Genomic DNA, 23670 nt, shown 5'->3' on the forward strand with positions numbered 1-23670 from the left:
ATACAGGGTGGTAGCTTTACAGTTGTGAGTACATGAAACATAGTTATTCTTGTACTATTACTTATTAATACTGCATGACTTTCCACACGAATAACTGTGAAGCCATGTTTGCCCCACCCTGTGTTTAGTGAATGAGCAGAGGGATGGGTCAGGGAAAGAGCTATGACCACCCTCAGCTTCTCTCTCTCATTGTAAAAGTATTCCCATTTCATAGCAGCAGTTCTCAACTCTGGTCACATGTGAGAATTTTAGAAAATACTGAGACCCCAGCCCCGTCCCCAGAGACTGAGTCCGGTGGCTCAGGGTGGTGTCTGGCCTTCGTAGGCTTTTAAAAGCACCCCAGGCACAGCCCGAGTTGAGAGCCCACTGCGCCACGGAACAGCTGAGGGGAGGGTGCACAGGTCCCAGAAGAGCCTCTCCCCCAGACCCAGAGAGGTGACACGAGTGCAGAATGCTGAACTCTGCAAGGGGCTAAACGCATACATTGAGTTTCTGACCCTCAGTGTCAGGTCACAGCTCTGAAACCAGAAACATCTGTAATACCTGAACTGCACTCTCAGACTTAGAGGAAAAAATTCTCAGGCCTGACGGTGAAGACCAGGGAGCAAACTGTAAACCCCACAGGCAAGCACACTGAGGTCCCCCCACTCCCTCCCCTCCCTGTAAGAAGCCCTCACAGACAGCGCCAGTCCTGGGCAAGCAGTGCACCCTGCAGCTATGTGGTTTCCTCACCTACCAAGTGGACGGGATAACAGTACTGCGGACTTAAAGAGCTGATGCAGGAACTGACAGATGTAATGGGGCTGAAAGCATTTTGGGAACAGTCAGACACGCTGCTAAGACTAATTCTTGATTACTGCATTCTGCCAATCGAACTCTTACAGGTAGAGAGTCCTTGTGGTTCAGTGATCACGAACACAGGTTCTGGGGTCAGAATTTCTGCATGTAAATTCTGGTGCCACCCTTACCAGCTGGGTCATTTTGTGCAAACTACTTAACCTTCTAGTGCCTCTTCCCCATCTGTAAATAAAACAGTGATAATAAGGTACCTCCGTCATTGAGTTTTTGGAAAGTTGGGCTGAGCTCATGCACTGAACATTTCCAGAACACAAAACTTACGTGGGCACCAGAATCATCCGGGGAGAGGGCTTGTTAAAACACAGAGCACTGCGCCCCGACCCAGAGGTTTAGGTTCAGGAGCTGTGGACTGGGGTCTGAGAATCTGCATGCTAATAAGCTCCTAGGTGATGTCGGTGTGCCTGGTTTGGGAGTCTCGCTTTGAGAACCATTGGCTTAGAATAATGCCTGGCATACAGGAAGCACCTAACAAATGTTAGCTGTTACCTTTTCCTGGGCTCTACTTTTTAGCCCCTTAATAGAACACTTCGTGCTCCAGCGCTGCTATGCGCTGTCTTTGGGTACAGACACTTCCAAATCCACCTGCTGTGGCTCCTGAAGTGTGAACGAAGACAAGCTGCACGAGCAACTGTGGTTGCTCATTTCTGATGCCAGCTCTTCAGTTTCAATCCAGATCTACTGAATCGGGAGTTACGGGGGTGAAGCTCAACACCCTGTTCCAACAGCTGATGACTCTAATGCACATCAGCCTTAAGGACAACAGCTCAAAATCACTGTGACCACCACAGCAACCCTGCTGAACGTGTCCAGGAGGCAGGATGGCTTCAGGTCCAGTGTAAAGCTCTGGGATGAACTGGAGCCTGACACCTGGCTCAGATCTGTATTCACCCTATGTGACTTATGACCTTAACCCTCAGTTTCCTCCTCTGTAAAACAGGAATCATTTAGGACCCACCCACCTGAGATGATGCAAATGCTCACCACAAGCTACCTACTCAAAGGATGGTAGCTGTCACAGTTATCATTAATCATGACAACATGTCCTCTCTCAAATGATTTGAGATAGCTTATAACAAAGACATGAATATTCAGGCACGCAGAACAGCTACCATAAAGATTAAAAAAACAGAAATGTCACACATAGAACGTGGAGGGAGTGAGGGTTGAAAGTGCCACTGCAAGTGTCTTCTACACTGAGGTGTGAACATCCCGGGGTGGGGGGTGCAGAGCAAAAAGGAAATGGGGGCAGTTCCACGTCCCCACTGTCTGAACAGAGAAGGGTGACTGGCTGTTTCAGGGAGGCATCTTCGTCCCTTTGACACACCAGCTCTACACTCTAGAAGCATATGATTGCATGAACCTTTGCACAAAGGCCCCGTGTAACAGTTGGGCCTCTCCTCCAGCAGTGCTTCATGTCCTTGTTTCTTTAATTAAGTCTCAACAAGGGCCAAGGGCAAAGTCCTTACATCCCAGAGGATGAGCAACGTTACACTTACTTTGGGTGCCGAATATCAGGGAGAGAGCGATTCAGGGAGATTTTATCACTGACGTAGATGTTAAATCCATTTTCTCGGTACGCCTGATCCACTCTCTCAGCATCAGTCACGGGGTAAGGTCTCCCTTGTTCTCCATTTCCTAGGGGCAAAGAGCAAAGTCAGTGCTGCTAATTGAATGGGGTGGGGGAAGAAGGATGAAAAGTATGATCAACCACAGAGACAGAATGGCAGGCCTGATATAGAGTGTACGTCCAGGTTTTGCAGGGGGAAGTGTACCGAGGGGAGGGGGAATGAGCATTCAGTCACAGCCGAGTCACATGCTTCGTAAACCTTGTCCTCATGTGACTGCCACAGCAAGCATCGGGGGGGATGTGAGAGCCTTCGACCTGCAGCAGGATGAACGGGACTAAGAACGGTTGTAACACCAGGTCTGTGGGTTCCAAAGCCCACGATCCCTCCACTCTGCCAGGAGCCCTAAACACTTCTGCCTGGGAGACCAGGTCTGAAGACATAGGAGCTGATCAACCCTGGGCCAGTCACATCGCCTCTGAGCTACGGCTGCTCCCTTCTGGTACCCACAGAATGTTGAGAGAGTCAAGTGAGATGCTGTGTAGATGAAAGCTGTTTGTAACTATCTAAAGGTAATATAAAAGAAATAATATGATTACTCTCAAAGCAGAGTAAACTTTATACATGAATCGAAATTGCCACTATGATAGAAGATGCTTTGACTTTTTCAAACCAGTAAATGAATTAAGATCTGCTTGGCCTCAGCCAGGGCTGCCTGAAAAGTGCTGCTCGGAGCCCTAGAGTTGGTTGGATAAAGTGCTGTTCTTTCTTTCCTCTGCATACTCCAGCTGGGAAGAGTTCCTAATGCTCCAGGAAATTGTCCCCTGGGTTCCCAGGGTGCAGACGATGAGTGTGAATGTCCACATCAAGCCCTACAATAACAGCCCGAGTGTGCCACTGGCAAGGGCCCTGAAAAACGGTAATAGAATCATTGGTCGAACATGACCTCATCTTCTGGAGCCTGTGGTCTGAGCATCAGTCGCCCCATTCAGTTTGTAAAGTAAACTGGGACAACACCAGCTTGATGGGAAGGTGCAAGCTGAGGTACAGCCTCAGACCAGGGCAGATTCCACAAGGGACGACGCAGCAAGAGCACCCCACTCCGGGCAGGGAGCCTCAGGACGGCGGTGCAGGGGAGCGAGGGATTCGGGCCCTGGAGCGGCAGAGTGGGATTTGCAGTCCAGCCCTGCTCCTCCCTAGCTCGGTCATCTTGGGCATGCCTGTACTCTGTCTCTGTCTTGGTTCCTGCCCTTGCACTAGCTGGGATAAGGAGATTCAGAGTGGTAATTCAGGAGGTAATGCAGGGCGAGGCGCCTGGTACATAGTCAGCCCTGATCATTATTATTCTGAATGATTTCTGCTCTGCTTACTCTTTTCTTGCTGGTTAGGCCAATGTTCTAATAATCCTGGCATAATGGTCTGGCAAATCAGCTCTTTTCAAATGTTTCCTTTTTTAATTTAAGCACCCCCCCCTTCACTTTATATTACTGGCATACAGAAAAATGCATGTCAGGTCTTCAGATTTCCCTGAACCTCAGTTAAGTTATCATTTCAGCTCAATTCAAAGACTTGTTGTAATCTCATTTTGTCATAATGTAATTTAAAAAAAATCAATAGTGGGTGCCTTTACTGAGATAAAAATGAATAAAATACTAATCTCTTGTATTTCTACAATGCTTTCCAGTGTAAAGCTACTTTATATTAACACCCTGAAGTTTTCAAATCAGGAAGTAGGAGCCCCACTACCAGATGGGGAAACTGAGGCTCAAGGATTATGGGATTTAGGTGACGGTCACATAGCAGATAAGAAGTGTCAGGGCTGCTGTCCTGAATCCTAGCTGGGCTCTCTACAAATGACTCCCCACAGAATTTCCCTTCCCAATTCCCCAGTGTAACAGAAACTGCCCCACAGACTAATTAGCCAAAAAAAAATGTTAGCTGCCACCCACTGAATTCATTCACCTTCGTGACTGGGGTGCTGGGTGCGGATCCATTCTGCCCTCCAGACCTGGGTTCAGATTCCAAGCCTCTCTCTTTCTCACTGTGTGGCTGTGGGCAGATTAGCCCGCCCATCTGAACGACAGGCCCCGTCTCACCACATGGGCCATAGAGATTGATTCGGGGGTTCACTGCGAAAACGTGCAGTGGGCAGCGTGGGCTTGCTCATGGTAGGTATTCATGGATGTCGGCCCCCACTCTTACTGCTTCTCATTCTGGTGGTACAATATCTCCTAAGAGGGAGACATCTTCCATCACCCATTAAAGGAGGCGGGGCAAACTCCCGAAGGCAGGGGCTCTGGTGATGTGAGTGGAGAAAGGAACGGGCCAGTGAACAGGGGAAGCGGGGGATTCCAGCGGCAGAAGGCATGGTGGCAGGCGGAGAGGAGCCAACAAAAAGAGGCCCGGACGCCCCACTAAATGCACCAACACGCACGCATGTGCGCACACACACACACACACACACACACACGAGCCCTCCCCACCGGACCTGCCTGTGGACGTACCTACACGCTGAGCATCCCTTCTGATGGCTTCTTTGTCATGCCAGTCCTTCAGCTTCTGCCCATCGCCCACGAAAAATATCTTCTTTTGCTGATTGTGTGATCCCTTAAAAAAAGAAGACAAAAACTGTGAAAAAGAAAAGGGAAAATAAGTTTAATAACAGAGACTCGGAAATGACGCTGCCTAAGGGAGCTTTCGGTGTTGACTGAATGTCCATCACGTGCTCACTTGTTGGTTCCCTCGTTGGACGGAACTCCGTTAGCGCCTGCCATGTGCCCCTCAGGTAGGCAAGGATCAGGGAGATGACAGGCTCACACGGTCCACCCTGCCAGGACTCAAAACCAGCAGGGAAAAAAAGAAAGAAAACCCAGATAGATAAACATTCTTTTCACTCGAGAGAAAAAGCAGGAGTGTGGCGCTGCCCAGCAGAAATATAAGGCAGCGAGCCACAAATGTGAGTCACATCTGGGACTTCCAGTTTTCTAGTGCTCACACTGGGAAGAAAAAGAGATGGGTGAAGTTGGTTTTGCTAACATATTGTATTTAACCCAATGTACTCCATGTAAAATATTTCACCACGCAATATAAAAACTCATTAACATACTTCACTTTTTTTGTACTGGGTCTTCAAAACCCAGTGTGTATTTTACACTTGGTTCATTTGGATCCAGACCCCCTTCGGGTGCTCAACAGCCACAGGATGGGGCAGGTAAGTGACCCTCAGAAATTGCCACAGGAGTTCCTTCCGCCTGGGAGAACTGGAGAGAGTTTCGTGGATAGGAAGGCAATTGGGATGAGCTTCAGAGGAGCAGACGTGAGAGGCAGGCAGGACAAATGGCCTGGGCACAGACTTCAGGTCTGATTGAGTGGCAGAAATGGGCTTAGCCTTGGCCATCTCTCCAGTTCCCAAGGGCGCCAGTCTCAAAGAGGGTGGACATTTGGCAATTGTGTGTGCAATGTATGAACAAGCAATTAGATGGCTGGGGGGCATAAAAAAAAGGACGATACCACAGCCCCAAGAGAGCAGCCCCCAGGGCCTGGCTCTGAAGGTGTTCACTGTGTATCTGGGGAGGTGAGCCCAACCTGGTGGGCCCATTAGGAACCAGTTTCTCTAATAAATGAGGCCGCATTCCAGCGTCTGGGGTTGTCCGAAGGTACCAGATGCTCTCCCACACCGAGTCAATCCGAAGACTCAGTCAGAACCTCCCACGGTAACACTGTTCAGGCATCTACGACATTTCTCCGGGTGAGAATGGCTTTGCACATCACCTTGCCCACTAAAGAGCCCTCAGACCTGTTTTTGCCACTGTGGCATGCAGACCCCAACAGCCCTATTTCCTATGTAATTAACTGCAAAGACCCTGAATATGTGATGTGCTGGAACATCAGCAAGAGAAAGAAACCACCGGGATAAAATCATCCACACGCCTATTTAAGTCTGGCTGATTCTCAAGTTTGCAGACTTTCCACAACAGTGTAGTGTCCTTATGACAGCTCCAGTGACAATAACAGCCTCTGTGGTTCCTCTCTGAGTGGCAAGAAGGAAATTCTGAAAGTCGGTGTGCTGGGTGCCTTGATCAGAGAGGGAAAGAAAACCGTGAAAACAAAGGCCACGTGCCCGCTAACAGTTCCCGGTGTTCACAGAAATCAGGCTGAGCCAGAAGCGCCTTCTTCGGTGGATTCCAACTGGGTTGAGCTACATTCCCACAGGAGGCTCCACAGTGCTGCCTGGGGAAGGCGGGGGCTGAGTCGGAGCTGGCCCCCCCTTCAATCAGACCAGCACTGCACCTGTCTGTTTTCTGTACTAGGGTTCTGGGTGCAATTTCATTTTGAAAAGGTCCTCTGCTAAAAACAAAATGACAATCAAATCTCTAAACGAGTGAACAAATGCACGTAAATATGCTGGGAAACGGGGCTAGGACCCTTTCCCTATTTCACAGTCAGGGAAACTGAGCCTCGAGGTGGATCAGGGACCTGCCCAAGTAAACACGTTCCCATGTCAGGACTGACTGACCATGAGCTGTTCAGCGATCTTTCCTCCAGCCCTCCCTCCCAAGGCCTTTTCCCTTTTCTGCTACCCAAAGGCTGTGAGCTTCGGCTTCCGTGAGTCACTGGTGGAGCTAAAGAGGCTCTGCAAACAGAGACTGCCTTGGCGGTCTCTGAAGTGGTGCCAATCTGAAGTGGTTCCCAAAGCGGGGTCCCTGGAAGACCAGCCCCTGCACCCCCTGTGGGTGCAGGTGGGACAACACAGACCCTGTGTAGGTGCTAGTGGAGGTTATAGCCAGATCAGCTTCTCTCGAAGGGTGGCTCTGGAGAGACCTGGGCCCTCACCACAGACGTAAATTCCCGGGCCTACAGTGAACCAATTAAGTCAAAGTATCTGGAGACAGGAGGCCAGAATGATGTGTTTTAAAACCTATTCCCCATGTGATTCTGATTCACAATAAAGGTAGAAAAACACTTGTCTCAATTCAGCCACCACATTTTACAGATACGAAATCTGAGACTAACAGAGTAGAACAGACTTGCCCTAAGTCCCACCTTGTCAGTCTGCAGAACCAAACCACACCTAGCTGCTCTCTCCCTGCAACAGACCGTGAGCTTCCTGAAGGCAGAGACGTGTCTGTTTTGGTCCATCACTGTGCTCTCCTAGGCTAACGCCTGGTTCATCTTAGGTTCTCACCAAGTATCAGTGGAATGAGCGAATGAATGAATGAGTGCTCATTGATGTGACCGATAGTCTAGTCTAATGACTCAGGATATTCTGCTTCCAGAGTTGGAAAAACCTAGGGTCACCTCCTGGGCAGGTGGACCCCAGGATCCTTGACTGATAATCAGGGAAAACTAACAGAATAACCTGCTATCCTATTGTTGGAGGATGAACTGAACTAATCTACACTAAGCACCTAGCTTCGCGTCTGGCACGAAATTCGGCCCTCTCAGTAAAGGAGTGCTAATACTAATAAATTATTTTTAGAGGTTACAATATGATGTTTGCAATGGCCATGTTAGGGGCAATAGGAAATAGATGGAAATCTTCTAACAAAACTGTGAGACCTGCAGAGGCAACCTATTAATACCTGAGCCAATTCAACTGGCTATTGCTGAAAACAGAATTTAGAGTTTCCTCATTAACAGGAGGTCATATGCCCACATAGAAATCCAGTGTTCTTCAGGAGAAAAATGTTCTTAATGAATAGTGGCATTCTATAACAAAAACAAATGCCACAAGACCTTTAACAACGGGAAGCATTCAAAAATGCTTCTCCAAAGACAGCAACTCTTGTGCAACACTAGTCATTTAATACTGTGCAAAAAAGCACATCTGGAATTTTAGTCCAGAGGTAATTTTAAGTTTCTTTAATTTCACAGACTCAAATATTTGTCTGTAAAGAGGTGCTTATTTTTCATCAGCAACTCTCTCTCGCTACTTTTGTTGCAGGTGTCTCTTTCCTACAGGAGGAGGCAGAGAGGCTGGCAAGGACCAGGGCAAAAGAGGTGATGGAGAGTAGGTGGAGAGGCAGGCAGAATGGGTGTGGAAATCACAATAAATAATAGACTGGAAATGGACTTTTTAAAGCTTTTATTTATTTATCTTTAGAGGGGAAGAGAAGGAGAGAGGGAGAGAAATATCAATGTATAGTTGCCTCTCATGTGTCCCCTGCTGGGAACTGGCCAGGAACCCAGGCATGCGCCCTGACTGGGAATCAAACTGCGATCCTTTGGTTCACAGGCCCGCGCTCACTGAGCTACACCAGCCAGGGCTGGAAATGGATTTTGACTGGCTCCTCTGAATAACTGCTCCTGCTATCTGTGTGCTTTTACTTAATGTTCCTCTGGAAGAATTGATCAGTGTTCAAACAGCCACAAACTCACACACACAAACAGAATTTTAATCTTTTGTATAATCACGATTTAGCATGCCCAGCACCCTTTGGAAGGCGAGAAAGGAGGTGGTGAAGCAAGGCAGCTGTATTCTGCCCAAGAAGAAAGACCTGTGTGAGTGCATGCTCAGAGGACACTTGCGTCTCTAGCAGAGCTGGCTACAGTCTTCACAGCAATGGGGAAAGAGCTGCACCCTCTCAAATGGCATTGCTGAGAGGAAACCGCAGGAGGTCGTTGGTATTATTCAGGGTCTGAGGTCGTCTCACAGGCCAGATTCTGCTGCCAATCTCAGGATGGCTTCTGCCGGGCCCTCCTCTCAGCTAGCCCTTCAAAGGCTCTGTGAGCATTTCGTTGGGGGGGTTAAATGGCTCTGTACAACTCCCAAAGTTTGCTCATCTGCTAAGTAGATTATTTGAATATCCTCCCTACACTCACACACATACACACACACGCTCCCAGCAAAGCGTTCTCTTTAAGGCTGCCTTCAAGGTTATACTTCAAAGTGGGCCAGGTAAGACTTAGCTAGCTGAAGTGAAAGTTACTTTAAACAAAGGAGTTTGGTTGGACAGCTGGATAAACATACTTTTTTCATGAACTCTGAGGACATAGGCTGCATTGTTTTGATGTATTTATTCTTTCATTCCACAAATAAGGATAACTTAATTGATGAACTGAGGACCTACTATGGCCAAAGAATTGTGGGGAGACAAAGGTAAATAAGATAGTCCCTGGTCTCAACAAAGATCATGGCTAGGATGGGAGTATTAATACATAAGAAAGGGAAAAACACACAACACTGTAACATGAGTACCTTGAAAGTTGTACAGAGAAGCTCTACAGGTATTTAAGAGAGCCAAAGAGATTCTATCTGAAATGGTCAGAAAAAAATTCTCGTAGAAGCAGAGTTCATGAGGGCTGCATGAAAGGATGGGTAGGATTTTGACTGTTAGCAATGGAAGGGTGGAATCTAGCTGGAGGGAACACACGGGCGAAGAAGTGGAGGTTAGGAAGTGAGGGGCATGTTTATTGGACAGCGAGGAGCCTGAACTGGCTGGACTGAGCGGGGCACAGAAGATTCATGAGCAGTGAGGGCAGGAAGTCTGGACTACAACCCAAGGGCCTTATGTCTGAGCTGTTTGGAGGCAGGTGGGAGCCATAGGAGGTGTTTGAACAGGCTGGAGTAGAATTCCAAGAATAAAATGTTGCTACCTATCCACTTGCAATTAACCCCCTCTTCTCAGGAGAAGAGACCCAGGGAGAAAGACAATTTGGTTTTCATTCAGAAGAAATGTTCCCTCTCTGCAGGCTGAGGACCTCTCTCATCCTGGCATTCCACAAGTCAGACTAAAGACAAGCTGACATAACCCAGCCCCTACCCAGCGGTCTGCTATTCTAGAAAACCCATCTTTCACTACAACCAGGGCCACGCTGTATGAGAGAACCGTCAGACCTAAAGCGCACCGTTTCTGAGTGAGCAGACATGCTCCAACTCAAGAACCACGAGACTGCCTGTGTCTGCTGGGCCCGGGCCAGCCAGGTCCTCCTGTTCCACCCTGCAGTCGGCAGTCGGCGTGTCAATCTCCCCACGCCAGTAACTCTGCCATCTCAACACCAGGACGCTGGAATTGGAAATCTGGGCGGGGCCTCATCCCTCAGGAGGGCAAGGTCATTCATGGATAGGAACCGTCTTTTTAAAAGGCTGATCCTGCAGAGTAAGTCCTCACTTAATGTCATCGATGGGTTCCTAAAAACGGGGACTTCATGTGAAAAGATGTGTAACGAAACCAATGTTACCACAGGCTAATTGGCATAAACAAGAGGTAAGTTCCTACACCATATCTCTAGTTACAAAAAACATCCCCCAAACGCTTCTAATATTAAAGAATGGAATAAATATGGGCTATATATATATATATATATATACACTTAAGAAAGATTAATAATAAAAAAAAGTAAGATCACTATTTCCCAACCTGTTCATTCCTGTTCAGAGTCCTGGGTGGTGGGAGCCAATCCTAGCAGCTCAGGGCACAAGGCAGGAGCCAACCCTGGACAGGGTGCCCACCCACCACAGGGCCGCTAGCACACCCTGCACTCACTCAGACTGGACAATGCAGACACGCCAGTGCACCCAACGTGCACATCGTTGGGACGTGGGAGGAAACCGGAGGGGCTGGAGGAAAACCACACAGACATGGGGAGAACGTGCAAGCGCTACAGAGCCTGTTTCCCCCCTCATCAACATTATAATGAAACAATGTTGGCCCTGGCTGGTGTGGCTCAGTGGATTGAGTGCCAGCCTGTGAACCAAAGGGTCGCTGGTTCCTTTCCAGTGAGGGTACCTGCCTGGGTTGCAGGCCAGGTCTCCACTAGGGGGCGCTCGAGAGGCAATAACCCATTGATGTTTCTCTCCCCCTCTTTCTCCTTCCCTTCCCTCTCTAAAATTCATATAATCTTTTAAAAAGAGAGAAACAATGTTGAAGAAATATTATTTGAAGACCTACTGTACCACCCATCCAATTCACCCTCTCTTTTTGTACACATGGTTCTAGACAAGGTCATTAGCATGCTACTTAAGGTGTGAATACTCATTAAAATACTTTTTTAAACAGCAGAGGGGGAAAAAAGCCAAGACATTTTGTAATGTCTGTTACCTAAAGGGCAAATGAAACGTATAATAACTTTTCCATTTTAAAATGACAATTGCAACTTGAACCATTTTCCTGAGGAAGTTCCCAAATGTTTTATCACCAGGCGAAAAAACAGAATTACTCTGATCAATCATTTAATAATGTTCATTTGAGTCTCTCAACCCATCCATTCATCCGTCAGTACATCCACCCACTTAACTGAATAATGAGTACAAGTACATGCCAGGCTCTGTACGAAGTGACCAGGATCCACTGGTGAGCGAGACAGACAAGGGCCTTGCCCTCATAGACCTTACCTGACTGTGTGTGGCATGGGAACACAGACTTTAATCCAGAACCACAAACAAAACAGTTACAGTGGCGTGTGCAAAAAAGAAAGATCCTGGTGCAAGGAAAGTCCCTTTCTTTCAGATCTGATCAGGGTGATTTGAGCTATTCAGGGAGGTCCGTAAAGGCTTCCCTGAGGAAATGGATACAGTATGATTAGGAGTTAACTCAGCAGAGAGAAAACAGAGCATTCCAGTCAGAAGGAAAAGCGTGGCCATACAAAGGCCCTGTGGCTGGAGAAATAGGATATACAGGTGGGACTGAAACAAGAGCAGACTGTGTGGTGTGCAGAGAAGCAGGGGAAACCTGGTGGGGATGAGAGGTGGGCAGGGATGTGGATTTTTCTCCTTTCTCCCTGAAGCACCTGGAAACCCACTTATTTTATATAAGGAGGTGGCAAGAACAGGTTGCATTTGGATGGCTCTCTGGTAGCCACATGGGGAAGAGATTATGAGGCCATAAGGGAGGGTACACCCAGGAAGGAGGCAATCACAGTGGCAGAGGCAGAGATGGTACCAACTTGGGCTTGGAAGGTGAAGTGGGGATGGACATACACTGACTTTTTTCTTTTTTAAAATAGGCATGAGGGTCATGCAGGTCTGCAGTCAAGAAATGCAGTCTGAGAACTTGAACATGTATGTGGGTGATAACTTCATCTTTAGGATCTGTAAGTTCAAGGCCCCATGGATGCAGGTCCAGCTGACCTGGGGACTGAGTCCTGATCTCCCCTCCCCTAGCCTGGTGTTTGTTTCATCCCACGTTACTTTCAAGTTTTAATCCTGTTCACAGAGGGCAAGCCAGACCTCACAGAATTGTATCAGACACATATTTATTTAACCTGCAGGAATTAAATGACACATGGACAAAAAGAAAGAGAAAGAAGTCAGAAAGTGGGGGAGGGTCTGGTGATCCTCCGATCCCCATGCTCAGTGAGCCTGTGCCCTGGACGGTGTCCCTGGAGGCCTAGTTCTGTGCCTCTGGGTGTGGGCATTTGGGGGCTGAGTGATGGCTTCATCACAGAAGGCACTGTGATGGCTTTGACCAAAGAAAGTCATCAGCTTTAACGGTGGAGGAGGAACTACCTAAACTGGACTTTGGACAGGTGGCTTGTCTTTATATTCCATGGGCGATTGTCAAGGCCAATTCTGATTTTATGCTGTTTTCCCCTAAAGTGGTGTGTTTATCATAACCTAACCTTTTCATAAGGTGAAACTTGACTATATTATCTACCCAGTTCACAGATGAGCAAACTGAGGCTCAGGGAGAAAACTGGTATGAACAGTGTTTTGCAAGCTGCCAACCACCTGACTGTGATCCTCACAGCTAACAGCTCCTACCCCACACGTCCACCCCGTCCTTCCCATATCACAGTGTCTGGAAAGATGCTAGGCACGCAGTCCGTTCCAGGAGAGGAAAATTGGCTGGAATGAATCGTTCTCCTGCACCTTGTCCACAAGGGGTCTTGAAAGTCTCTGTGAATCAGACGTACAATCAACCACAGGAAACCCTCTAACAAGTGTTCTTTCTGGAGGCTTGGCCATAAATGAGGGTCATTACGGGGAAAGACAGATGCAGGCAAGATTGACAAGCTGAGCAGAAGGCCCGTTCCAAGCCTTTTGAGAACCGAAGAATGACTGCAAACACATCCAATTAGTCTTCCATTTGGGGGATTAGGACTGAGCCCCCAAGTAGTAGAGTAGTTGCTCTCTCAATAGCAATAATCAATCATCACCCCCTGCTTTCTGAAGATGGCAAAAAGTGTACGAGAGCCCTTGCTTTGGAGTCAGAAAGACTTAGCTTGTGCCACAGCTCAGTATCGGGCACAAAGGTACTATGAGGATTAAATGAGACCCGGCGAGTAGAACTTCCTAGCAGCATTTAGGGAGGAGTGAAAACCATAGCTACCATTCTTAGCTATTGTTTGAACAGCACTTTGCAATTCACAAGCACTTTGACTATTACTGTGCCCTTTCTTCACTACAGTCACATTGGATAAAGGCAGGCACCGCAGACCTAGCATAATATTTTCCTGGCAGGCCCCAGACTCAGAATTCTTCCCAACACTGTGCTCCCTGCGGCCCTCACTAGTTAGCCAGCACTGGCCAGAGGACAGGATCCATCTGCCACGTCTGCCTGAGCTGGAAGAGTGAACCCCCAGGTACACCCGCCCGGTTGGGATCCATTGGTTGATTTCTACAACCTTAGATCTTCAAGCTGGCAGGCTGTTCACTGCTTCCTGAGGTCCCCCAAGGTGGGGTGAGGTGGGGTGGGGAAGCACGAGGTGGCATCCCCCACTCTCATACTGCCCCTTGCCCCCCACCACACATTCTTGTTCTCACATAATGGTCTCTTAGACACACAGTGCCCCAGGCAGGATATCCGAGGCGTAACCGCCGCAGCACACGGGATGGTTTTCTCCGAGCACACCACTCTACTCTGAAATTAGACCCTCTTGCAGGGATGGCTCCAAACCCTTGGGCAAGCCTCCCTGACCTCCCTGACTAGATAATGTCCCTGAGAGTGCCCTTACAGCACCCTTACCGCTCCTCTGTGATTTCATGTTCATTTGAGTGATTATTTCATTATTGTGTGTCTCTCCCCAAACTGTGAGCTCCGTAAGGGCAGGAGACAGCAATTTTTGTTGAATGGAATGAATGAGCAGAGACATCTTTTGTTTTCTCTCTTCTAGAGGAAAGAAAGCCATCCATGATTAGACAGGTCTAATACAGCCACAAGGATTTAACAGCATAAAGGGGTTCTGAAGATCAACTTCATTCTCCTGCTAAATGGCCTCAGGTTGACCCAATGAGCTGCAAAACTCTAGAGAGAGCTGGTTCGCTTGACCCCAAAAAGATTTCTAAACGATGCAACAGACTGAACTCTTGCACCTTCCTCCTCCTCCTCTCATTTTCAAACCATTTCCTCTCTGCACTCCTAACCTTAAGGTTTGTGCAGAAATTGCTGTGCACCTCTCAGGAGCTGTTCTCTTTGTCTCCCACGGTAAGAGAAATTTTAGCCGGGAACAGGACTGCTCAGAACGAAGATGCCACCTCCCAGACAGGTTAGCACTTGGATGTGGCCAGACTGGGTTCTAGCCAATGAGCTGTGAGCACAGGTGTTGAGGAAGTCCACGGGACCCACCTGAAAAAGAATCACAGGTATGTGTGTATACCTTTGCTGTGCTCTTTATTCTGTCTACCTTACTGCCTAGAATGCAAACGCCACCATGTGGGATTATGAGGTGGGGGCCCACGCTCTTGGGGTGGTGAAGCCACTGGTGGGAAGGAGCCTACGTCCCCAAGGACCTTATGGAGCAGGACTTTCCTATCAGCCCTGAACTGCAAACCTCCGGACTTCTGTGTGAGTGAAAACAAACTTCTATTGTATTTAACCCGTTCAAATCTAATCTTAACTGACATGAGCTTCTTCTTGTGACACATGAAGGCCTGAGAAGCGACTTGGTGTGGTGGAGAGGACCCTGAAGGGGAGTCCGGGGACCGGGCTTCAGACTCCTGACTCCGCCCTTAGGAAGAGCGGAACAGGAGGCGGGTCTGCCTTCCACTCTCGGACTGTACAATGCAGGTCAAAACAGTATCTGTCCATGACATGATTATGTATAAAAAAATGCTAAGAACTCTACACAAAAGCTGGTGCAATCGGTGAGTTTAGCAGTGGCACCAAAACACAAGGTTGACATATGAAAATCGATTGTATTTCTAATGAATCCTGACAGCTAAAATAAAATATACCATTTACAATGGCATCAAAAATGTTAAGTATTTGATGGATAAATTTAACAAAAATGTGCAGAATGCTGCTGAGAGAAACTGAACATTTAAATAAATAGTGAGATACATCATGTTTATGGATAAGAAGATTTGAGATTAGCTTTCTGGTGGGTCCCTCACCCAGCTAATCCTTCCAATTTTCAACCCTTACATATTCTCATGCCCTCTTGGAGATTCACAAAGTATATTAACATATTTACAGTCTGTGAAGTCGCACAGAAAAGAAAGCTGCTTAACTTTGTTTAATCCAGCATTTCACGCATTTGTTTGAGAAGCTCCCCCACCCTCTGGAGAATGAGGAACATCCTGGGGAAGTCAGGGACCTCCTTTTGAAATGTGCACCGATAATGACAAAGCTGAGGAGGGAGAGCACAGCACAGTTCCTCCCCTCTGCGATGTGCAACTGGTTTTGTTTGTTTTCTTTGAAGCACATAGACATGGAATAATTACAGAGATTTCAAGCAGACATACTAATGTAAAAGGAGAGAAACAAATTTTACATTAATATTTTTCTAAAGGAAGGCGCCAGTCAACTGCTAAAGCATAGGCCATCTATCTACCTGTCTACTCACCCATCCATTCATCTATCTACTCACTCGCCTAATAAATGTTTATTGTGCAACTACTATTTGTTAGCCCTGGGTTAGGTGCGTTAGAGAATATCATAAAAGACACCGTTTCTATGTTACAGGCCGGGTTTGAGATCATTTCATTCTAAAAATTGCTACTGGGATCTGGGAGAAGCAGCATGAATTATTCTCCTTGAATAATTGTTCTGGGAACAATTCCGCAGGGGGCTTTGGGGCTGGGCACTGACTCATGAGTACAATGTGTGCTTGTCAAGGTACCACAGAAGCAAAGGTGATAAGGTTGCCCAGGAATATGGCTTTTGTCTTATACTCACACAGAAGACGACAGACTGTTTTATAAGCCTTGCTTCTTATAGCTCTGGTTAACAGACCACTTTACATTTTTTGAATGGTTTCTCATATGGAAATTTCTCCCCAAATCCCTTGCTTAGCTCGAGAAACAATGCATTTAAAGTTGGGAGAGAGGCTTCTTATGGCTGTGGTAGGTTGACCGAAAGTGCCCTTTGCTATGCATTCACGCACTCTTCCCATCAAGAGGAGTTGGGGTCTATTTCCCCACCTTGTGAATCTGGATCGGCCTTGTGACTTGCTTTGGTCAAAGAATAGAACTTGCTTTGGCAAAAAAAAAAGAAGCTTGGACTCTTTCACTCCGTTTTTCATTCTTCTGCCTCCTCTAAGGGGACAAGCCTAGGCTGCTTTGCAGGAAAGATGTGAAAGGCAAGTGGAAGACGAGGCTTGTGGAGAACCAAGGTCATCCTAGACCAGCTGACAGATATGAGAGAACCCAGCCAAGGCCAGCAAGGCCCTGGCCTGCCATGGCTGAGCAGAAACGCAGCAGAGAACCCAGCCAGACCACAGACACCACCCGACCGATCTGCAGACCCACCGACAATAACCCACCGACAATAACCCACCGACAATAACAGACGGTTGTTGTTTGAAGTCACTGAGTACTGGGGTGCTTTGTTATGCGGCACAGTTTGTGGTAATAAGAAGTGACAAAGTGACTTTAGAGAGGAGTCAGGGAGTTCAGTTCAGCTCTGTGTCCGCACACAAAGGTGTGGCACACAAAGGTGCCAACACAGAGCTATAACTGGGAATCCAGTCCTCCTGCTTCATTTTTTTAAATACCCAACACACACCTGTCTTTCAGTGCTTAGTTCAAGTACCATAGCCTCTAGAAACCCTAATTCTTTTTTTTTGCTATTTTTTAAAAGATTTTATTTATTTATCTTTAGAGGGGAAGGGAAGGAGAGAAGAAGAGAAATATCAATGTATGGTTGCCTCTCATGAGGCAACCAAGGGGAACCAAGGGGCGCCGATCTCTTCTTCGTCACACATTCATTACGCTTTCAAGTAAGGTTATGTGACAAGTGTTCCAACGCTAAGAAAACAAAAACACAAACCAAATTTGAAAACCAAGGATTTAAGCCAACCCCTTCCTTGCACTTTCTAAAGACAAACCTATAATTTGATTTGCAATTTTAAAGATAATAAAGGCACATGTTGAAAGAGGCAAAAAGTCAAAAAAGCATACAAGGAAAAATAAGTGTTTCTCCACTCCCAACCCTTAGTCCCCTTCCCTAGAGACAACCACTTTCAATAGTTTCTTGAGTGTTCTTTCCCAAAATTTTAACAAGGAAACAGCCCCTGAGGTTGGCCTGTCTGAGATAATTCAGCCAGGGCTGTTTACTGGATGTTACGCTCCAGACATTTCTCTCTTCCTTTATAACCTGCAAGTCTTAAATGTTTCCACAGATTGCAAACTCTCTCCCCAATCCATCTGCAGCTTTGCAAACCACACATCATACATCGTCTGGCCTTCCTCACTGAACAGAAAAATCTCAGGCCTTTTTCGTGTGACTGTATTTCCCAGGCCTTTGCATCATATGGTGGAGAAGCAACCAGAATCACATTCTCGGCTGGGCAGTGTTCAAGCCAGAAGCAGCAGCTGTAACAGTGCATGCTCAGCAAGTGGCCTGGGCCAGGGGATGGGACCCAGGCTGGAACCAAGGTCCTGGAAGGAGCAACACCTTTGCATCCTTGGCCTCAAGAGACCCTCTGACGGCCTCAGTTCCTCACTGGGTGCACTGCCCACCTCTCCCTGGTCCCTGGCCCTCAGGCTGCTGCCCCCATTCCCAACCACCCTGCCTGCCTACTGCACCCCTGTCATTCTCCTGGCATTCCCCACCTGTAGCCTCCTTTCCCACCTGCCTTCCGTTCTACACCCACCTCCAAGCGGAGCCCATTTATTACCTCGTAGCAAAGAGGACAGAGCAGCCAGAGCCTCATCTCTCCTAGAGAAAACCCAGACAGCCAACATTCATTGGGCTGCCTATGCGCCAGGCTATGCTAGGCAATTTACAGGCTGATCCTCACAACAAGTTTAGAAGGTGGCACCACTGTCCTGTTTTATAGATGAGAAGACTGACTAGGACGTGGTAGCTGGCATGGGAACATGGAGCTGGCTAACTCAAGACTCAGGAGGGAATTCTTCAAGTTACTACAGCTGAGGAGTTGCTGTTGACTCTGAGGCCTCTGACGTCACACCTGCCCATTATGCTGCCCACGTCATGTTCCCGAAGGGGACAAAACACCTCCGGTGCCCCCTGCAGACTATTAGCAATTCTCCTCCCTCTCGAGGCTCTTGAAGTGGACTCTGAGCATAAGAGAAGGCCCTAGATCTGTGAAGAAATTAATCCCACACTACTTGCCAGCAGAAGTGCAGACTCCCTGCCGTTGCCTAGGTTACCTGCCTGGAGCTTAAACCACTGCCGATCACTCCCCTATTTACCTTCATTAATCAGATTGGCCTGGCTCCCTCAGGAGAGGCGCACAGCCCTCCCCATTCTCCTGGGATAAGCATGGAGGCGGGGGAGCCCCTACATGGTGAAATGAGTGAAGCGCTTTCCACAGGCAGCCAGCCCTGCAGGCCAGGGTGGCCAGGAAGATGGATGCAAAGGGGCCACCTGGAACTGAGGTGTGAAAAGAGAGGCTCCCTGTCAACAGCATTCACTTGCCAAGAAATTTCAACTGTTGGCCTTGGCTGGGAAGCTACAGCATCATCCTCATACTCCAGGGCTGCGGGTTTGATCCCTGGTCAGGGAAAATACCAGAATCAACCAATGCGTGCACAAACAAGTGGAAAAACAAATCAATGTCTGTCTGTCTCTCTCTTTAAAAAATCAATAATAAAATTATTAAAAAAAGAAATTTCAACTATCACGCAGAAGGCAAAAATACACCTCTAGGCCGGGAATAATTATACATATATTATGCGGGCTATTCAAAAGGAAGGTGTGAGACCTGAGCAAACAGTTGTCTCGTATGTGACTGGCCCCATTTCATATTTCATGTTTTAAACATTACACAAGGAGGCACGGGAGGGTGGAAGCCACCGTCTTCCTACTGCAGAGGGCTTAATTTCTAGGTAACATGCTCTGTCAGCTGACCTGCGTGTGCACGCGGACTCTACGTGCATTTCTGGCTTTCAACCCCTCCCTCTCGGAGTGCTTTTTAGTTTCTTAAAGGAGTCACAGATGACCGGACACGTGGCACTCACTGGGTCATTGTCAGAAATGTCAGAGCTCAAAGAACACAAAATTTATACACAGATTACCTTCAGCTTTTCACTGGATAGAAACGGACACGCAAGACAGGCAGACACACTCACACACACACCCTTGGCCTTGGAAGGCTTAAATGTAGCAAAATCATCTAAAGAAGCCCATGACTCTACTGTTAAACCCCACCCTAAGCACACTAAGCAGTATTTTCTCTACAAAAAGCCCCACCCTCCTTTACAGGAATTAAATATTTGCCCAGACTACTGTTCCTTCAATCACGTCGCTAGTCCAAGTTCTCTCTCTCTTACTCAAGGCATAGAGTGAGCAACATAAGTTATTCTCAGAAGGTTAATCTCTACTGACCACCTGCTGTGATTTCACATGTGACCCTGGGCTTGACACTTTCATGGCCAGGCCTCAGTTTCTTCATCTGAAGAAGGGGGCAGATGATTGCTCCCCAGGCTACTTGGTCAGCTGTACAGAGGCTCAGCAAAGACCATGAACATGAAAGCATTCTGTGACAATGAATGGCCAGACATGTGGAAGTGGTCATCACACCTTCCAAGCGGGGTCACCCACGGGACCAGCAATCTCATGTTGTTCAGCTGCGAAGTCTGTAAAGAGTCTGTTGAGTCTGTGGATCCCTCCCATCTCCAGCCTGGCCTGACCCTTGTTCTGAGGCAAAATGATGCTAAGTTAAGTTGAGTCTATCACTGGTTATCCAGTTACACACTAGCCTGCAGCTAGATAGAAGTCTGAAGTGTCCGGTGGGCTGTAACACCAATAAACCGCTCTGTTCCCAACATCTGAAGCAACCTCATGAGAGAAATCCCCAGGGGGAGGAACCTGTGCCCTCACAAGGTGCTAACTTGGCTTTGGTGATGGAGAGTCTGCTTACTGTATTATTGCATGTGCCAGCTGACCTTGCTAATAACTGCTCAAGCTGCAAACTTCCTACTAAAGTCACCGTGTTATAAGCAATTATTTGGCTCTGTGCAAAAATGTTAATTTCATGCTTGGTAAACACATCTCTTGTAAAAGACCAACCTGCCTATAAAAATTGCTTTTGATATACCCAAGATAATCTTTAGGGGAAAGAAAAAGAGAAAGAAAGAAAGGGGTGATTAGCAGAGGGGTATCCTCTTAATCACTTTTACAACCTTCTTTCTCTTGGGCCTTTTTTAAAAAAATGACAAGAGAGGTGTTGACAGGAAGGTTCACCAAGGAGGCAGAGAAATACCCAAATCAGTGAAGACTAACTTCTAAGGATGCTTAAATCCTTCCTTGCAGGTTCATTGTGCGCTTCCAATTAGGTAAGAGGAGTTTGGGAACCCCGTGAACGTCACATGCTTTGGGCTGACAGACCTCTAGCGTCTTAGAGTTAGAGGGCCTTGAGCCATGATGTTGGTCTGAACAGCTCCCTGGGGCTGGCGAGGAAAAAAAGAGTCCCACAGACCAGATATCCTGCCAGGGTCCCACGGAGGTCAGCGTGGGGGTCAAGATTCCAACCCAGAGACCCTGACTCCCTGGCAGTGTGCATTCAGGCAACATGTGGCCCTGGGGCAGAGGGAAAATCTAAACCCCTTTTTTAAAGTTAAGGAGAGCGGCTCCAGTCAGCCTCTTCCCCAGTGATTCCCTCCAGTGCCGTGTGTTCCCTGGCACCACCCCCTGGAACAAGAAGCCAGCTGAGAAGCAGATGGCATCATTCAATTCAAGAACCATTTCTTCGACATCTACTAGCATGCTTCTCAAACAGCACCGCGCTTACTCTTAAATATTCAGCTCATACTTCAAGTCTTACTCTGCACTCTGTTGTTATATGGATGTTTTACTTTAACTTTATTTTAATGCAGAAGTGTTTTTCTTTTCTGTTGTCTCCGAAGAGTTCTGGAAGTTGTGCCTCGTCTCTTTAACGACCACTCACCATATGGAAGCCCATGCACAGGGAAAGACCCCATTAACTACAGTATTAGCAGGTGCTAAACGCAAAACAGTGGCCTAACAGGCCTGGCACGGAGGGGACAGGGGAAGCGAAGATCAAATACAATTTGGAGCAAGGTTCTCCAGAAAAAGGGGCAAGGCTCGTTTTGTTCCTGTTTAATGACAGTCCTTATCCTTATGTTCCCTGGAGAAAAGCACAGAAAAGAAAGTTTAATCCCCCCCGCAGGAAACTGGGTAAAGGGTTCCCATAATCTTTTTGTAATACTTTTACTATGGCGTGGGAAATATGCAGTTGTCTTGAAATAAAATATTTCTAAAAAGTCTTCCATAATCCCACCAACCCAATAATAACCACAGTTAATAATTATGTGGTGACCCTTTTTATCTTGTTTCAACATGTATGTCTAAAATTTGAAGGCCTAATGGGAGGTCTGGAACTGGCTTTCTTCACCTATCATTGTGTCAAGAGAAATTTTCCATTATTATAAGTTCTTTGAAAGTATTTTCAAAGGGTGTATTATATTCTAATAATGGATGAATCATATCCCCTAATGCTGGACGTTTAATTGCTTCCAATTTTCCATTACTAATTTTTTTTCATATTACACATATTTTAATACAATAAGAATTTTTTTTTAAATTTCAAAAAATATCCTGTACATCTCTCATTTCTGATTCCCTCCTTAGGCAGGACTCTCAGAAAGAAAATCCCTGGACCATTTTTTTTTTGAGGATGTCATTGCACCTTCACAAAATTCTTTCCTGATGGGAAATCAAGGTGGGCAACATTTTTCTGTTGTTAGTAAATGAGGTTGAAAAATGTCTCAAAAGCAGAACTCCAGGAGACTGCAAAGCACCTAATTCGTAATTCTCAAATGCAGGACCATCTGGGAGCCAGGCAAGAGGGTCCAGGCAGCCCGGAACCCCACCTGCCTGCAAACCCAGGCGAGGCCTCATCCAGCTGTCATGCTCTCCTCACATCTCAATGCAAACGGTCCCTGGAAAGAGACGCACTAAACCAGGACATATGGGACTGTCTTTTGTAAAAGGAGGTTGTTCACTCTTCTCCTAGGAGGGTAATAACTTGGGAAATATGCATAAACCATGGCTGCCAGGATATAAACAGCATGAAATTATCCAAACTCGGAGCCATTAAAGATGCACATTGTGAATTTAGAATCAAAACACTATAAATTCATAGCAAATCTGCACATTGAAAACTCAGCCTGCAGACTGTAAAAGCAGTTGGTGTAGAGGCTTTTGCCAATGCCCTTGACTCTGTTTCCTGGGTGGGCACCAGGTGTGAGAGCAATGGGTTTCTTGTGGAAGGCCTCATCTGAGGCAGGAAAATGAGGCAGCTCCGGGGTCCCTCCCAGGTCGGACACTCTCCATGATGGGTTTTACCACGCGTTCTGGAAGGGATGTGGCTCCGTCCTTCTTCATGTCTCTAGACTGCCTGAGACCTTGCTGATGTTTCCATACTTGGGGGTGGGGGGTGGGGGGTGGGGGTGGGACAAGGAACAGGAACTTGGCAAGGTAACCTCACTTGGCGAGTGAGGCTCTGTACAACCCCACCCCAAACACAGATCCTGCCAACGGAGGAAGAGCACGGAAGGCTTGCAAAATGAACCTTTAGAAAATTAACCCTGAAAACTCTTTCTCCTTAGAAACTGTGTTTGCTCGCTATTTTAGTGCTTCCCTTGCAGAAGAGAGAAAAAACATCTCCCTGCCCCCACCCCACCCCCCCCCCGCCACGCCTCCTCCCTACCCTAGGAGTGAGGTCAGGAGGGAGCTGTGGCTGGAGGCCCCCTTGGTGTCACTCTGGGCTCCCTGGAGGTCAGAAAACACCCTCCCCTCTGACCGCTGACACACGACACACGGCCCACGGCCCAGGATGGAAGTGATTCCCTCTGAGGGAGGCTGAAACAAGACTTTGTTTCATCTCATCCTGACTGAGACTAAAGGGTCAAGCTGAAAAGCCGGAAAGACTTTTGACT

General features: G+C 47.3%; 1 protein-coding gene across 1 annotated transcript in view; it reads right to left on the reverse strand.

The window, feature by feature from the left end:
* The window catches only part of GALNT10 (polypeptide N-acetylgalactosaminyltransferase 10), a 179735-nt gene that overhangs the window by 95697 nt on the left and 60368 nt on the right, over nt 1-23670 (reverse strand). Inside the window, exons 2-3 of the mRNA XM_037044841.1 lie at nt 4928-5030; nt 2355-2493 (exon numbers count right to left, since the gene is read on the reverse strand). Coding sequence (XP_036900736.1) covers nt 2355-2493; nt 4928-5030 — 242 coding nt within the window. The remainder of the gene's footprint in view (nt 1-2354; nt 2494-4927; nt 5031-23670) is intronic.

This window comes from Sturnira hondurensis, unplaced genomic scaffold (assembly GCF_014824575.4).
Source record: "Sturnira hondurensis isolate 20B ecotype Veracruz unplaced genomic scaffold, ASM1482457v3 Scaffold0004152, whole genome shotgun sequence".
In the NCBI taxonomy this organism is placed as follows: Eukaryota; Metazoa; Chordata; class Mammalia; order Chiroptera; family Phyllostomidae; genus Sturnira; species Sturnira hondurensis.